The following is an 18,935-nucleotide window of genomic DNA, read 5'->3' as shown; positions in this document are numbered from 1 at the left end:
GGAAGAATCAGTGAAAAGAAAAAGAAAGCCCACGGAAACAACAAAGGCTCTTTCTAAAGGCTACTGCTGCTTCGCAATGGAGATACAAACCCTATGGAAACCAACCATAGGAAATAGGCCGTTTTGAGGTGGGGTAAAGAGCAGGCTACAATGGAACCACTCATAATGTGTAAGTAAGACCGCTTTCAGATGATCTGTTCACTTGGAGCTTTTCCTTCCTCCTGGGCACACAGCTAGTATTTCTGGGCTCCCTTGCGGTTAGCGGTAGCCTGTGACAGACTGAGCTCTGGACAATGGAATGGGCAGAAGTGATGTACACAACTTCCTGGGCTGGCCCACAAAATCTTTCCTAAAACCATCCCAATTCTCTCTCCCTTCATCTGCATGCACAGGAGAATTCCCAGACTCTAAGAATGATGGAACCCCTAGATGAAAGAAACCTCAGATCTCTGGATGACTTGGTAGATGTGAGGGGAAAATAATAAGCCATTACTATGTTAAGCCACTGAGATTTAGGTAGTTAACTGTAGTCAGCATACCTTGACTAATATACCTAGTAACTTCTTAAATTCAAGTGGACACAGATATTCCTCCTAATCAAAAGTACTGATTCAAGCCGGGTGTGGCGGCACACGCTTGTAATCCCAGCATCCGGGAGGCTGAAACCTGGAGGATCACGGTTCGCGGACAACCTCAACTACTTAGTGAGGCCCTCTGCAACTCAGTAAGACCCGGTTTCAAAATAAAGAATACAAAATAGGGCAGGGGGTGTAGCTCAGAGGTCAAATGCCCCTGGGTTCCATCCCCAGACCCGCAAAAAAAAAAAAAAAAAAAGGTACTGATTCATAGATCCACAGGCATTTCTCAGTAGTTCTTAGCAAGTACCACGATCACCCCCACGTCAGTTCAGTCCATAGTTCGGATGGCTTTCCACTAGATCATTTCTCAACTTCAGTCTAAAATCAACTTGATTTCTCTCTCTTGGGAAGGGAGTTTCCTGGGCTTTCAACCTCTCAGCTACATCCCAACCCTTTCTGATTTTGAAACAGGGTCTCACTACATTGCTGAAGGTTTTGCTAAGTTGCTAACACTGGCTTTGAACCTGCAATCTTCCCATTTCAGCCTCCCAAGTACCGGGATTACAGATGTGTACCACCACGTCCAGACATGATTGCTTCTTTCTCTGGGGCATTCCATATCCAAGCTCTACCTCCAGCTCTTTTTTAATTTTAAAACAAGGTCTCACTAGGTTGCTGAGGCTAGCTTTAAACTTGCAATCCTTCTGTCTCAGCCTCCCAAGTACTGGGATTACAGGCATATACCACTGTGCCCAGCTTTAACTTGACTTATTAAAGGCAGAGAAACAATTCATCCTTTAAATATTATAAGATAAACTTCACTCAATGAATGTCTGTTGAATGGATGAATCCTTTTCTTTGCACTTGGTTTTTATCTAATGTTACAACTGTTACTGTGGTAATGGCTAGGTCTACAGAGGTGGCAGTGAAGTCCAGAACTCTTTACATTATTATTTTATTTTATTTTATTCTTTATGGTATTGGGGATGGAACCCAGGGACATTCTACCTCCAAGATACAACCCCATCCCTATTTTTTATTCTTTATTTTGAAAGAGGACCTAGTTGCAGAGGGCCTCACTAAGTAGCTGATCCTTCTGTCTCAGCCTCCCAAGTACTGGGATTACAAGGGTATGCCACCATGCCTGTCTCCAAGCTCTTTACACTTGTAATCTTCACTAACTTATTGTGTAGCTCCATAGCACTCCATTTCTTTGGATCTCAGTTTCTTCACCTGCCAAATTAAGGGGAGTGATGCCTTCAATTCACTTAAAGTACTAAATTTTTATGGCTCCATGAATCCAATACTTTATGCTCTGCAAGATGCTTTCACTTTTGATGTGACTTTCGCGAACACACTTTTACTTGTAAACTTCTGTGGTTTTGAAGTCAGCCTGCCTGCCTGCCTGCCTGCCTGCCTGCCTTCCTTCCTTCCTTCCTAAGCCAGGGCCTCACAGATGCTGGGCAGGCCCTCTAATGCTAAAACACACCTCCAGCCCAAGTATTTCCTTTTTAATAGATGAATTTACTTTAATGAATTAGTACAATATCATATGCAGATGTTAAAACCTATATTGACTCAGCTTGGTTCTGACTTCCCCAACTCTGCTCTCTTCTAGGGTTCTGGTCTGGTTTGACCATGACTATTTCCACATCTGACCAGAAGGAGCAAGGAGCACGCTCCCCACTATGGACCAACAACAAGCAGCTTTGCTTATAATCCCAGTACTTGGGAGGCTGAGACAGGAGGACTGCAGGGTTCAGGACTTCAGCTACTTAGTGAGGCCCTCCACAACTTAGTGAGACCCTGTTTCAAAATAAAGGATACAAAATTGGATTGGAGGTATAGCTCAGAGGTACAATGGCTCTGGGTTTAATAGAAGGAAGCAAGGAAGAAAAGAAAACACTTCTTAATCAGTCTCTGTAGATGCTCAGCAAATGGATTCCTGCCAGGCATGATGGTGCATGTTTATAATTCCAGTGCTTGGGAGGCTGAGACAGGAGGATTGCAGGTTTGAGACTAGTCTCAACAACTTAGTGAGGTCCTCAGCAATTTAGCAAGACCCTGTTTCCAAATAAAAAATAGAATTGGGCTGGGAGTGTAGTTCAGAGGTAGGATGCCCCTTGGTTCAAGCCTTACGTTTCTGTCTGTCTCTTTCTCTGACTCTCTCTCAGATGTCTAACCTCAATTTCCTCATCGACAATGCGTAAACACGTGAACACATATTAAGTATAACACTGGGCAGATAGAGGTACTCAATAAAAACAAGCTGTAACCCCCACCTGGAGCTGATCACGGAGGTTTCTTAACAGAGGTGGGGTCCTTAGGTACTCCCCTTTCAGAGCTATTATTCCTCTGATCTCTTCCAAACTTAAAGCATCTTGCAAAAGGATGGCCGTGAAGCCCTGCATTCAGCAAATGACCAACCTGGCTCAGGATGCAAGCTGAGCTCTTTCTAACAGGTTTTCTTTGAAGGTCTTGCCATCATTCAAATTTTTCCAAGGAAGGAACAGAGCTTAATTACAATTTTACACTTCAAATCTAAAAATTCTACCATATATTTCTCAATAAAAACGAAGGCATCCAGCATCTCCTCATTGTACTCCACCAAACTGGAACAAAGATGAGGCTGGAGGACACTGCCTTTCCCTCCAGGGGTTGTTCTAACATCTAGGATCATCTCATCGCGTGCCTAGGTTCCTCACATAGCCATTTCCCAGTAAGAACCAAAAACCAGAGCATGGTGTCTTGCCTCATCAAACTCCACCGACTGTGACTCTGGGAGGACGCAGCTTTAAGAAGGCATTCCCGGGAATATCCCCGGAACTCTATCCGCCCCCTCAGAATAGCAGGCAATTGAGTTAGTGATGGTGACTCAGGCCGACTTTTTAATCCTGATCTAAAGGAACCACCACAGCTGTAGAGAGGGAAATAAAAAGAGTGGAAAAGGCCTCCTCCGCCAGTGACTCATGCTCCACAGCGTGACTCGCCTGGCATCAAGACATGGAGGCTAGGTTCATTAGTCACTTTAATGAAATTTTCAAAGAAAGGATTCTCCCTATAAATACTCATGAGCTCCACATCCAGTGCTTGTGTGTGAGCCTGTGACTCACCTTTCCACCATGCCGGGCAGCACCAATCGTGTCATCTGCAAAGGAGAAAACAAAACACGGTGACTGAGGACGCAGGCGACTTTAGGTGACCGTCTGAAGGACACCCACCCACCCGAGGGAAAGGGAACCGGGGCACGGCTCTCCACTCGCCCAGACAGAGCTTGCTCTATGCACTCTCTATCACTTGGAGGTGTCAACAGTGCAGAAAAGGAACCAGATGAAATTACTGGAGATAACGCCAGGAATACATTCAGTGAACTTGGCTAAAATTAGTCTTGCCTGAAATGAAATCCGGGCCTGGAGATCTTCAAATCATAAAGGATTTAGGGTGAAATCAACGGCTCCCAGAAATGCATTCTCAGAAAAGGACATGTGTTATCACAAGAAATATTCTGCCTACCAAGACTACTTAAGCTTTCTAATCTCAGGGGCTCAAATAATCTTTTCAGATTAAAAAAAAAAAAGCCTTTAGAAGAATGCTTATCAAGTGACATGTTGGCAAATATAAAGTGGGATTTTCACATTCATTTCTTTTGTTGGTCCAGTTAGTCATGAGTAAAACTCATCCTTCAAGTTAAGGTTATCTGCGATTTCCAGTAATTAACAAGGAAAAGGTAATAGCTACATTTTATAAAACTGTTGGTCAAATCCATATAATGATGAAAAAGGTTACTTCTAAACTCTATTTTGAGATATTGTTAACCAAGAAAGGTTGAGAAGTCTAATGGCTTTGTCAGTGTAACACCAATGAAGTACCGAGGTTAGAACATGAATTTCTGACTCCCAGTTATCACCAGTTCTCTAAGAGACAACACTGTTTTATAATAATAAAGACTGAATGCATGCCAAGCGTAGAAGTTTTGAGCTTTCTACCTTGAATAATGCAATGGATTAAATAAAATGGACATTATTCTGACGACAGAAGATTTTTTCCTAGAATAGTCTGAAATATTCAGACTTTGCCCCAGGTCAACTCTGCTATGTGGACATCCATTCCAGAAGTCAACTCTGGAGCTACACAGACTTTCCAGAGAAAACATAAGTTTAAGCTGTACTCGCATATTGCCAACTTCAAAACGAAGGCATGTCTTTGAAGCACCAGGGAATCATTTCAACACAGGTATATATGGATTTGGCCAAATCTTCTGGCCCAGATAAGACAGAAGAAGCTATAAGAGAAATCTTGGAGACTAAAGCTTCCCTTATCTCCCTTCTTATGTATAAGTCTACTTTTTTTCACATTAAACTCATCTCCATAGAATGATGGAACAGAGATTGCCAGCTGTCCTCTCTCATTCATTCCTTCTTTAATACACAGTAACTGAATTACCAGTTGAACATAGGCCTCTTTCCCACCCTCAGCGCCTCCCATGAAGGCCTCCCATGAAGATCACGTTTTGAGTTCTCTTGTAGCCACGTGTAGCCTGTGACTACATTCTATCTAATAAGACATGAAGAAAAGCAACATAAGCATCTTGATATGTTATGCTCTTAAAGAGGGGGAAATTCATGTCTTCTCCTTCACCTTTCCCTTTTCCTGATGGCTAGAATATGTTTGTGATAAAAGGAGCTGGACCAGCTGGATGTGGTGGTGCACGCCTGTAATCCCAGTACTTGCAAGGATGGTCATAGGTTCAAGGCCAGCCTCAGAAGCCTAGTGAGACTCTGCTTCCAAATTAAAAGAAAATAGGGTTGGGTGGAGAGAGAGAGAGAGAGGAGAGAGAGAGAGAGAGAGAGAGAGAGAGAGAGAGAGAGAGAGAGAAGAGAAGAGAAGAGAAGAGAAGAGAAGAGAAGAGAAGAGAAGAGAAGAGAGAGAGACAGACAGACAGACAGACGGACAGACAGAGAGACAGACAGGAGTGGAGGTAGTGGTAGAGAAAACAAAATAAAACAAAACAAAGGAGCTAGAACAGCCATCTAAGACCACCAAGGTAAAAGCCATTCACTAATAGTGGTAGAGGAATATAATAAAAGAAAAGAATCCCTAATGACTATGGGGCTATATGCTAAGCTTTGATTATCTAGCTAGCTTTTTATCTGAGAAAGAAAAAAATTTCATTAGGCGTGGTGGCGCACACTTGTAATCCCAGCACTTGGGAGGCTAAGACAGGAGGATCCAGGTTCATGAACAGCCTCAGCTACTTAGTGAGGCCCTTTGCTACTCAGTGAGACCCAGTTTCAAAAAATAAAGAATAAAAAATAGACTGGTGATGTAGCTTGGAGGTAGAATACTCCTGAGTCCTATCCCCCCTCCCCAAAAAAAGAAAAAAAAGAAATTTCTATTTTTTTTCTTTTTCTTTTTGGTGGTACTGGGGTTCCTGGAAGCCCTTCTAACTCCGGGCTACACTCCCAGACCTATTTTATATTTTTTTAATTTAAAAACAGGGTCTCTTAAGCCAACGTGGCTGGCTTCGAACCTGTGCAATCCTCCTGTCTTCGCCTCCCAAGTGCGGGGATTACAAGCCTGTGCCACCACGCCTGGCTTTATTTCGTTTTCAGCCACTCTTTTATCTCTTTTACAAGAGTTAAGCCAATATTCTAGCTAATATGATTAACCATTTGTATTGATAAAGATATTTTAAGGGGAAAAAAAGCAGTCCCCAAAAGCAAACTCAACCAGATATGTTAATAACCCAAACAGCATCTATATTTTATCCTTTTAAAATATTTTATTATTTTTTAAACACAGTTCTATCTCTTTTCTTTTCTAGGTTTGCTTGACCCAATTCAATATGTGCTTCCCGGGCTTCAAACCAAACTTCATGAAATCAAGTCAAAGAAAAAGCTGATTTCAGATTCTATCAACACAGCCACCTTTTCTCTTCTTAGATTAAGTAATAACTCTTCCACTTACTTACACAGTTCCTAAGGTTAGTCTTTTCATAGTGTAAGTATATCCAGGGAACTGCTACTTAACGCAAATGTGGCGTGTAGTCAGGCCCCAGTTCTAAGCCCAGCCCCTCCACTAACTCGTGGTGTGACCTTGAGACCCGTCCTTCTCCCTCCTCTGCAGAGTCCTAATGTGTTCAACAATAAAGGTTATTATATTCTGAATACCAAATGAGGTAATATTAGTATACGGTGAACCCAGCACAGAGCACGTCATAGAGAAGCAGCTGAAGGCAAATTAGTACCCTTTAATGTCAGTGTGAACTCTCCTTTCAGGATGAAACACCTCTAAGCACCTAGTCCTACCTGTAAGCCTGGTGTGCCCCACACACTCTAGGGCCCAAAACAATGACACAATCGAGGTCGTCCAGTTTAACTTACCACCAAGAAGTCGTGCCAGACAGTTTTATTAATATTTTAAAATACTTTAGTTGGGAACTTCTTGTGGGCAATGAAATTGTTCTAATATTAGATGTGACAATCACTGTAAAACTCTGTAAATTTACTAAAAATCATTGAATTGTGTGCTTAAAACAGATGCATTTTATGGCATAAATTATTTGTCAAGGAAACTGCTCTAAAATAATCATATGGATAAGAATTAAAGAAATGAAACACAAAAATACATTTCATGTTATTTTATCAAAATGCCAGCACATAGCTGGGCATGGTGGCACACACTTGTAATCCCAGCATTTGGGAGGCAGAGACCAGAGGATCGTGGTTTGCGGACAGCCTCAGCTACTTAGCGAGGCCCTTCACAACTCGGTGAGACCCTGTTTGAAAACATAAAAGACTAAAGAATAGGACCTGGGGTGTAGCTCGGAGGTAGAATGCCACTGGGTTCCATCTCCAGTACCGAGAAGAAAAAAAAAAGCCAGGACATAAAAAGACACTCAAAATGCTCCATGTATATCAACTTGTAGCCTGGAGCAACATGAAGTAAGAAAGAGTCTTTCTTATGTTTGGTTGAAACAGGGTAGACGTGAGAGCTCAGTATCTGATGGGAAAACAGATGCACATACAAATCCTTACACGATACTGCTGTGAGTGGTGAGAGGACACTGATGCTTAGAAGGACCAGATATGCCTGCAATCAGGTGAGGCATCACAGATTATGTTGTGGTTAAATTCTAAAATAATACATAGTGTGTTCCCTAGGCAGAAAAGACATTCCAGTAGAAGAAATGGAGTATAAAAAGGCACATAAATGTGAAGAATAGAAATGTATTTGATAAAGCCGGGCGTGGTGGCGCACGCTTGTAATCCCAGCATTCGGGAGGCTGAGACCTAGAGGATCGCGGTTTGTGGACAGCCTCAGCTACTTAGTGAGGCCCTCTGCAACTCAGTGAGACCCGGTTTCAAAATAAAGAATAAAAAATAGGGCAGGGGTATAGCTCAGAGGTCAAATGCCCCTGGGTTCCATCCCCAGACCCGCAAAAAAAAAAAAAAAAAAAAAGAAAAAAGAAAAAAAAGAAATGTATTTGATAACATTTGTTTCTTGGATGAATGAATTAAATATGTAAGGAAATACAAAGTATGTGCATCCTGTTAAAATAGGTCATGCAACTTACATTTGCATGAAGTATCATGGACAGCTTCCCATATTAGTGAAATAGATGTAATATATATTAGACGTATCAAAAGCTGTGAAATATTTTATGGTAAAGGATAGATTATATGCATTCACAACAGAATCTGACAACTTTTTTCTTTTAGTATATTTCATTAGGGGATAATGCTTAGCTAATGTATTATAAAAAGGCTCTATTCATTTTGTGAAAATAAACTATTACTCAGTTCCACAAAGCCCTGAGATCACCAGAAATGGAAAGACTAAGACGACTAGCAATAAAACGGTCCTTACCCAAGTGTGTGCATGTACACACACACACACACACACACACACACACACACACACACGTACGCAGATACACAAACATTTGGTTAAGGAATAAGACCTGTTAACTAAATGCAAAGTAGCTAAGTAAAATCTAGAAGGAATACTAGTGCCTATATAGCCTCCTACACAAAAGGAGAGAAGGAATAACATTTGTAGGCAGCAATCAATCCAGAGAAATACTGGTGACGTCCAAGAGATCTGGTAATGGACTTTTTTTTTTTAGGTGTGTCTTGGTGAAGTTCAAGGTGATGGAGGCATCTGTGCGCACAGCACTCACGGAGCCCTCCCCCAGGTCCTGTCCTTTGCCCTCCTCCGTCCCTCCTCCCCGGCTCATAAGTCTGTTTATGTGCATCATGTCCGCTGAGGTGTTTCCCTCTTCCCCCCTCCCATCTCCCTCAGTTAAGTCCTCTTCTTCACTCATTTAAGGTTTCTTCTTTGTCTGGAGTCCCTGCTATGTCCCATTTTCTTCCTGGCTTCCACATATTAGGGAAAACATCCGACTTTTTACTTTTTGTGACTGCCTAATCTCACTTAGCATAATGTTCTCCAGTTCCATCCATTTCCCTGCAAATGACATAGTTTTGTTCTTTTCTATGATTGAGTAAAATTCCATTGTATACATATTCTCATAGTTTTGTAATCCACTCATCTGCCGATAGACATCTCGGCTGGTTCCATAGTTTGGCAATTATGAATTGTGCAGCTATAAACATAGATGTGCATGGATTACTCTGATGGTTTGGCTTCTATTCTTTTAGGCAGATACCCAAGAGAGGTATGGCTGGGTCATATGGTAGGTTCATTCCCATTCTTCTGAGGATCTCCACAGTTTTCCAAAGTGGTTGCACTAATTTGTAATCCCACCAACAGTGTGTTAAGTTTCTACTTCTCTACATCCTTGCCTGCATTTGTTGTTGTGAGTTTAATGACTGCCATTCTAATTGGGGTTAGGTGAAATCTCAAGGTAGTTTTGATTTGTATTTCTCTGATTTCCTAATACATTTGTCATTTGTATTTCTTTTGTGAAATGACTCTTTAATTCACTTGCCTTTTTTTTTTGCAGTGAGTTGAGTTCTCTGTCTATTCTAGATATTAGTCCTCTATGAATTCCCTGTATATTTTAAATATTAGTCCTCTATCAGAGATGTAGCTGATAAAAAAAATCCTCTCCAATTCCGTCAGCTCTCTGTTGAGATTATTGATCATTTCTTTGCTGCACAGAAGCTCTTCAGCTTAATGCAATCCCATGTATTGATCATCACTTTAATTTCTTGTGCTTTGGGGTCTTGTTGAGGAAGTTTTTACCCGTGCCTATATTTTGGTGTGTTGGTCCTATGCACTCTTCAAGTAGCTGCAAGGTCTCTGGTATAATTTCCAGGTCTTTGGTCCATTTTAAATTGACTCTTGTGCAGGGTAAGAAAGTGGGGTTTATTTCCATTTTTCTACATATGGATAACCAGTTTTGCCAGCACCATTTGTTGAAGAGGCTATCAGTTTTCCAGTGTATGTTTTTGGCCGCTTTGTCAAAAGTCAATCGGCTGTAATGGTGTAGATTTGTTTCTGAGTCTTCTATTCTGCTCCACTGGTCTGTGTGTCTGTTTTTTTGTCAATACCATGCTGTTTTTATTACTATGGCTCTTAGTAAAGTCTAAAGTCATGTATTGTGATGCCTCCAGCATGATTCTTATTGCTGAGAAGTACTTTGGCTATTCTAGTTTTTTTGTTGTTAAAAATGAATTTAAGGACTGATTTTTTTCTATATCTTTGAAGAATGACCTTGCTATTTTAATGGGCATTGCATTGAATCTGTAGGACACTTTTAGAAGAATGGTCATTTTGATTATATTTATTGTGCTATCCAAGGGCAAGGAAGGTCCTTCCATCTTCTGAGATCTTCAATTTCTTTTTTTCAGTGTTTTATAATTTTCATTGTAGAGGTCTTTTAGATCCTTGGTTAGGTTTGTTCCTACATATTTTATTGTTTTGGGGGATATCATGAGGAGAAATGTTTTCTGGATTTTTCAGTGGATTTATGGTTGGCATATGTTAATGGACTCTTACAGACTAGGGATCCCAGTACTCTCTAATCCCAGTACTAATAAGTAATCACACAGAGTTTTAAAGTTTTCCAAGATACAAATTTATATATTTAAGTATAGTATAATAAGCATATTGGAATTAGGAAAATATAAATGCATACATCAAGAACTCTTTTTTCTTAAACCATGTGCATATCATATACTAATGTCTCCCTTTTGAATGGCAAAAATTGTCCAGAAAATGACCAGAGATAAAATGAAACTTTATAAGATACAACTATACTTATAAAATTATATCCACAGCATGCTAAGCACTAAATGCTTTCTTGATGATTTTATATGTATATATATGTCAAAATGGTTTTATTTGTGAAAATTAAAACTCAAGGAGTTTTAGAAACTTAACACAAGGGAGAAGATGGTGCCTTTGAAGCCTGGCTATTAAAGATCCAAAAATACTTGTTGACTACTCAGTGGCCAAATGATCCATCAGCCAAGACAAGCCTTCTTATGTAAAAGCTGAATTCTTCCTTACAGCTCATTAGCTTCCACTTCTAAATTCTGGCTCTAAATTATTTTTCCATACTGTAAAATGGAGCAGCTTTTTCTTATGTGTCAAGTAATAACAACACTGAAAAGTCTGAGAAAAGTTAACCTGAAATCTACATATTTTATTAAACTGATTAATGCCTTTATCTACATTAAAATGATGTTTCCTTTTAATCAGATGGTAAGTCTTAATAAATTCAAGTTGAAGCTGTCTTTGGGTACATAAACACAAATCGTGTGTGTGTGTGTGTGTGTGTGTGTGTGTGTGTGTGTGTGTGTGTGTGTGTGTTGTGTGTGTGTACTGTGTGTGATGGAACCCAGGGGCATTCTACCCCCAAGCCATACCCTCAGCCCTATTTTTTTAATTATTTATTTTGAAACAGAGTCTCACCAAGTTGCAAAGGGCCTAAGTAGCTGAAGCTGTCCACAAACTGTGATCCTCCTGTCTCAGCCTCCCAAATGTTGAGATTGCAAGCACGCACCACCACACCTGGCCAACTTGTTCTTAATATGCCTAAGTGAAGACGTCACTCTGTTCTCATTAAATAAAATTCTCTTTAGGATCAGGTTTTATATAGGACATTTTAACTATGCTGATAGTAGTTTCATCTTACCTTTTGTATGCATTGATTGGAATCTTCATATATGGTTATTTATATCAATACACCAAGCATTTCTTGGTAATCTCTGTCTGAACTCCATTTCACAGCTCAGAAGCTATTTCTGGAGTTTACACAATATGCTAATTTTAGGCCATCTGCAGGTGATAATTGCTATACCAGGAATTTTTTGTTTCTCTTAACTTATTTCTAAAATGAAGTTTCCATAACTTTAAGTTCAGAGGTTAAGAATTTTACACAAGTAGCAGTAAACACAACCTCTACACTTATTTTCTTCCATGTGGACACTGTTTCTAAAAGCGTATACAAGAATGTAATTCATTTCTAAATGAAGTAGATAAACCTTGTGTCCAAGGTACTTCTTCTAGAAGTACTATTACTTGTAGAGATCCTTGTAGAAAAGTACAAGTGTTCCCCGTTTACATACCTACTTTTTAGTGACGATTTCATTAATCTTCCCCACAAAAAAGACATAGATGCCTAAAATCTAAAGGAGAACAAGTAAATGTATGGTTTTTTTTTGTTTTGTTTTTGTGTGTGTGTGGTACTAGGGTTCCTGGAAACCCTTCTATCTCCGGCTACACTCCTAGACCTATTTTATACTTTTTTTTTTTTTTTTTAATGTGGAAACAGGGTCTCTTAAGCCAGTGAGGCTGGCTTCGCACCTGCGCGATCCTCTTGTCTCTGCCTCCCAAGCACGGGGATTACAAGCGTGCGCCACCACGCCTGGCTTCAATGTGTGTGTGTGTGTGTGTGTGTGTGTGTGTGTGTGTGTGTGTGTGATCATACTTAGATATCACATTATTTTACAGACAAGCTGGTCTTAAAGTATACAAAGATACTGGGAAGTTTTGATGACAGCTAAACTTAGATTTCTTTTGGAGAAAACAAATATTTAATTTCAAGAGTGAACTATTTACTGGTACAGCCATATATATATTTTCTGGCCAGGAAATAAGAAAGTTCATTTAGTTCATACAAAATCAAAATCACTATTGTGAGATCATTTAGTTGAGATACACAACTCAAAAATGCACTGGCTGGCCTAGAAAACCCCTGAAATGGTGATATTAAAGTGTAACCATCTGTGGTTGGGATTATACATGATTTATTTTCTTCTTAGTGTTCATATAGCTTTCTCATATTTTTGGCAACCATCCTGCATTGCTTCTATAATTAGAAAGCCCCCCCCCACCGATAATCTTATTTCTAAAAACAAATCCTAATATAAAGTTTTTTCCTATCTTACTTTTTTCTTTTTGGGGGAGGGGAGGGATTACTGGGGATTGAACTCAGGGGCATTTTACCTCTGAGCTATACCCATATCACTTTTTAATTTTCTATTTTGTTAATAATATAAGAAAACAAATGTTATCAGCGATATCATCGTCATATGTTAGCAAGGAGTAAAGTAACAATTTGCCTAGAATTCAAGCTAATCATATAGAAAACTGGGGCACCACTAAGAGTCACTTTGTCCACTCCTGTCCACCCTCTCTCCCAAGGAAATCTGCTTAAATCTAACAGGATCTGAATTCATGCAACTAAAAAATGAACTCACATGATTTAGAAGCAAGCAATTTCTTAGGTGCAAATATCTTAAATAGGTTTCAAGAGAAGTAGCTAATGATTTTTAAACATTGCACTATAACTGTGAAAGAATTAGCAGTAACATTGAACAATGTCTGTTTTGGAGAAATTAGATGGTAACTCTATTGAACTCTACTGTAAACCATACAAGAATGACACAGCACACATTTCTTTGGCAAGGTGTGTAATTTGAGCTCTATGGTACCAAGAACACAACTTAATGAGAAATTCTTGGAATCTCACCTGTATGGCTAACAGAATATTTACTGCAGAGGGGGAGGGAAGTTCAATTAAACAAAGTGTTTAGGGAGCTTTGAGATCTCCATGCATTATTTAATTTTCCCTTTTATTAATATTTAAGTCTTTGTGGAAGTTAAGAGTTCCCCTTGCCAATTTCCCCACCCCACATTACGTACCCTGAACTTCTATATCATGCCACAAAGGTTTTCCTTTTGTAATAAATTCCAATTTGATCCACATTAAAAACAATTTAATAAGAGAAAAAGAAGAGAACTTTCCAGAATAGAGGGCTGCATGACAATTAATAATAAAAAACCTAAAGTCATAATTTATAATCACAAAACAAAAATTTAAAAAGAATACATATATTATCATACTCTTTTTTCCCCAAGTTTAGTATACTATTATAGTATATTAAAGGTGCTTCCACTTTTTAATTTTTTTTTCAAAATAAATTTTCAAAAGGGGTAGACTTTGGGACAAGAAATGACCCCTAAAGTTCTCAAAGAGATTATTATCTTTCTACTCATATATCAGGCATTTCTCCTACTTATTAGCTTTGCTTTAAGCTGAAAAGGACCTTAAGACCAATCCACAACTACTACTTTTTTTTTTTTTTTAAAGGGGAAAATTATGCCGGGCGTGGTAGCGCACGCTTGTAATCCCCGCGCTTGGGAGGCGGAGACAGGAGGATCGCGCAGGTTCGAAGCTAGCCGCGCGCGCTGGCTTAGGAGACCCTGTTTCCAAAATGAAAATGTAAAAAATAGGTCTGGGAGTGTAGCCCGGAGGTAGAAGGGCTTCCAGGAACCCCAGTACCACCAAAAAAAAAAAAAAAAAAAAAGGGGAAAATTATAGAAAAAGTGGTTGTCATGCAGCTTGGTAAAAATCCATCATTTTTATAGTTATACTTGAAGTAGCCCATTAGTATGAGACTCTAAGGACTAAATATATCCAATAATTTGAAAAACTTTAGAAGCACAAAGATAGCTATTTTCAAAATAGATTAAGACTCAAGATATTAACTTGAAATATCTTCATCTAGAAGATTCCCGGGTGCGGACCGGTTGTGCAGGCCACGCTCTTCTTCTCAGGATTTCTTAGTCTTTTAATGTTGTTAACTTCAATTCTTGAAGCACGGTACAGGGATGCATTCTTGGCAAAATCGTCAGATTAATACAATTAGACTGAAGAACAGATAATTCTTGTGGGTTTCCAAATTAATATAGGGCTCCCCCTACTGGTTGCCTGTCACATGCCAGAGGCAAATCCATGCAGGAAAAAATGCTTTCTGCTTTACATTCATTGTCCATTTACCCAGACATTTACCATGTGCTCCAAAGGCATTTCTGGATAAGCGAGATACAATGAATACATAGTGGTAGAGAAGAAAACAACTGGCTTTTCAAAAGTGTAAAGGGCTTCATGATGAGAACTTTGATTTTAGAGAACCACAGGAATGGCAGATGGTTGATGTGGCCCTACAATTCATATGGGGTAATCTGATTTCCAGTGTGGTGCAGTACTAAGAGGTGGGACTTTGGGAGAGGATTACACCATGAGGGCTCCACTCTCATGAATGGGTTCAGTGCATTTATAAAGAGCCCAGGGGAGCTTGTCTGCCCCTCCACCACGTGAGCACACAGCAAGAAGGCACTATCTATGAAGGCCCTCACCAGACACTAAACCTGTTGGCACTGTGGACTTCCTAGCCTCTACAACTACAACAAATAAATCTTGGTTCTTTATAAGTTACCCACTGTCTAAGGTATTTTCTGTTATAGCAGTCCAAATGGTCTAAGAAAAGATCAATTTTGTCAAAGCCATTCGAATCCATCAACTCCATTAGGCAGTTATTCAGTTTTAGTAAACTGAACACTTGGGAGTCACCTGGAATAGGAGAACTCACACTCCAATGCCTGAAAAAGGCCGGGAAGGTAATGAGTGTGTTGAGTGGGAACGAAGTGATGAGGAGAGAGCGGCCTCACTCCTTAACACACTCAGCTCTAGTCACCTGCAGGGACGTAGCAATTGAAGTCTGTGTCACCTGATTTTCAGGGTTTTTTCTCCAAGAGAAGTAGAAATTTGGATGTCAACTTTCCCAATTTTGAAAATTAAGCCAAACTACATTGTGAGCCATATCTAGCCTTGAGATCATTGTTTTGTAACCTCTGACCCAGAATCAGAAATACCTTCTGCCCATTCTACTATAACGTCCAAAGACCCAGAAATTCTCACAATTTACTCCAGTGGAAATATTAGCAAGTAACCCAAGTTCAACCTTCGAAGCCACGTGCAATGAATACAATCCTTGTGCCTAAAGAACTAGACATAGAATATTCAGTTTTTAAAATTCATTCATACATTTATTCTAAAAAAATCTGTTGGGTCTGGGGATGTAGCCGAGTTGTAAAGCATTTACCTAGCATATGCTAGGTTCTAAGTTCAATTCGTAGTACCAAACATAAAACAAAACGACCAAGCATGCAAGCAAATAAACAACTGTCTATTATATACCTGCCATATGTGAGACAAGGATATGGCAGGGAACTGACAGGGTGTAATATTAGTCCTCACAGAGCTTGCAATCTGTAGAAGGCTGACATTAAACATGGAATGCTGAGGGGAGGTAAGATGCACTGTGCAATGGAGCCACAATATCCAGACCATATCTAGGTCATAAGGGCCGACAAGACTCCCTACCCATCTCCATCCTATTAAGATGTGGAAGAACTAAATCATTATCCTGTGTTCAAGATTCTTCCCTCCCACCCCTCAATAAAGCAAATAACAAAATTCAAAGATATTTCATTATAAGTGAGAGTGGTTCATAAATTTTATTGTGGGTTACATCCCTACCCATTCCCTTCTCTGCTATAAGAAAAGTAACGAAGATCCGGATGTAGTGGCACATATGTAATCTCAGTATTTGGGAGGCTGAGATAGAAGGATTGCAGGCTGAAGGCTAGCCTTAGCAACCTGTAGGATGATCTTGTTTCAAAATAAAAAAGTAAAACAGGGTGAAGATATAACTCAGTGGTAGAGCGCTAGGTTCAATCCCTAGTAACATTAAAAAAAAAGAGGAAGAAAAAGAAAAGAAACAAAGAAGTGTAGAACGCCAGTCAATTTGTCAGAGTAGTAGCCTGGATATTTCCTCAGAGGTTCAGCTGTGAGGAAGGCCAGACCCTAGGTTCGCATTATGGAGCAAGCCCCAACGCCCAGGGTGAAGGGTCTTCAGAGGGAATGGTTTCCCCCCTCTGGTAAGATTTAAAGTCAGTTCAGGTAATAGTGTTTGTACACTGCTCATCCAAAAAGGAGAGAGGAGTCTGTGGGCTCCTAAGATCCTAAAATTGTGATTAAAGAAATCAAAGAAAAGGACAGCTAGGAATAGGACTGTGTCCCAAATTTGGCAAATGTTAAAGCAAATGACCTGCCAGGTATGGTGGTACACACCTGTAATCCCAGTACTTGGGAGGCTGAGACAGGAGGAACACAGGTTCAAGGATAGCCTCAGCAACCTAACAGACACTGTTTCAAAATAAAATAAAACTGGGCCAGAGCAGTTTTTACCTCGTTAGCTCAGAGGCAGGACACCCTTAGATCCAATCCCTAGTACCATTAAAACAATAACAATAACAAATAATAATCTCAAATCAAACACCATCTAAACAAGATCTGTTTTGTCTCTAGATTGATGAAGCTCGTTGTACAATCTGTTTGAAATCACACCTATTTCACCTGCCTCTGCAATGTGACACTTCTCCCATTTTCCATTGTTTTTCTTACAGAATCAACAGCAGGTCAACAATTTCATTCACAAAAAAAAAAAAAAAAAAATCAACATTCTGGGATGGAAATCCATCCAGGCATAAAACTGGAACTATTTTAGGAGAGTCTGGTTCAATAGCCTAAGGTTAAATTGTCTCTAGATGCCACCATTTCTGGAATGAAGGTCATCATTCTTGATGAGAAACAGGATTTACCTTAGATTTTAGTCACATAGCACTGAAACTGTAAGGAGGAAGAGGAGGAGGAGGAGGAGGAGGAAGAGGAGGAGGAGGAGGAGGAGGAGGAGGAGGAGGAGGAGGAGGAAGACATGCCTAATAGGACTTTTTCAGTGTGAGACTGATCGACCTGCCATATTGGTCACTTACATAGAGATTCTACACCATTTAATTGCTTTGCAGGAAAGAAGAACAAGATTACACATTTGAGAACAAAACTGAAAAAGCAGATGGCAAAGCTTCTAAGTACCTGAGGCAAAGGGAAAGCCTGGTCAAGTAAGCCACTGAGAAAGAAGCAGTAAACCCAAATTAGTGGGTGACACTAAAAATGGAAGAGTCAGATGGAAGCCAGAGGTACATGGCCCAAGAGAGCTGTCTACAACTAAACAGCAGATGTCTACAGTTAAAACTATTCTGGTTAGTATTTATTCCCCAATATTCTCTTGGACCATACCACCATTACCTTATTTTGTGATGTCCTGAAATTCCTTTGACCTCAGGATATTTTACTTTATTTTTCTCTCAGAGCCAATATATTTCATTTCTTGGTTATTCTTCCACACGTGTGTACACACATACACACACACACACACACACACACACACACACGTATTTTGCCTTTGTTCTTTGTTCTAATATTAACATCCTGCACATTTTTCTATCCATTGTTTTTTTAAACTTAATAATAACAGGGTTTTTTTTTCATGCTAAAACAAGATAAGCTGGGTAGAGTGGTAAACACTTCTGTCATCCCAGTACTTAGGAGGCTAGACAGGAGGTCTTCATTCAAGGCCAGCCTCAGCGACTTAATGAGGCCCTCAGTAACTCAAAGAACCTGTTTCAAAATAAAAATTAAAATATGGCAAGGGGTGTAGCTTAAAGGCAGAATGCCCCTGGGTTCAATCTCTACTTAAAAAAAAAAAAAAGAACTCTGTTCCTTTATATAGTTGCCTACTACTCTATTGTAAGCATATTATGTGATTTTTATAATCACCTGACCTACTCACCAGACAGCAGACAGAGGACCTGAAGGTGTGGGAAATATACACAACGGAATTCTACTCAGCAATATAAAGAAGAACAGAATCATGTCATTCATAAGAAGACGAAAGACCTAGAGAACATTATGTTAAGTGAGATCAGCCAAGCACAGAAAGAGAAGAGACATCTGTTTTCTCTAATATGCTCAAGCTAGGGAGTATTAGAGATACCAGAGGGACTCCAGATGATGGAGGGGAAACCTCAGCAAAGCCAGAAAGGAGGGGTAGAGGAGGAAGAAGGCTGAGGTTAATCAATGAAAAAGCTATATTTGAATATGTGTATACATGTGAATATAACATTGTTAACCTGGACTCTCAGTATTGGGGAGGGAAAAGGGGAAGAAGGGGGGCACCACGTACTATGTGAATATAA

General features: G+C 39.7%; 1 protein-coding gene across 1 annotated transcript in view; it reads right to left on the bottom strand.

Annotated features, from left to right (window-relative positions):
- The window catches only part of HSD17B12 (hydroxysteroid 17-beta dehydrogenase 12), a gene marked incomplete at both ends in the record, with an annotated part of 190,309 nt that overhangs the window by 23,497 nt on the left and 147,877 nt on the right, over positions 1-18,935 (bottom strand). Inside the window, one exon of the mRNA XM_080692845.1 lies at positions 3,692-3,726. Within this exon, the coding sequence (XP_080548971.1) occupies positions 3,692-3,726 (35 nt within the window). The remainder of the gene's footprint in view (positions 1-3,691; positions 3,727-18,935) is intronic.

This window comes from Muscardinus avellanarius, assembly GCF_963383645.1.
Source record: "Muscardinus avellanarius genome assembly, chromosome: 1".
Lineage (NCBI taxonomy): Eukaryota > Metazoa > Chordata > Mammalia > Rodentia > Gliridae > Muscardinus > Muscardinus avellanarius.
The sequence above is the reverse complement of the archived record's forward strand: the minus strand, read 5'-3'. Positions and strand labels throughout refer to the sequence as shown.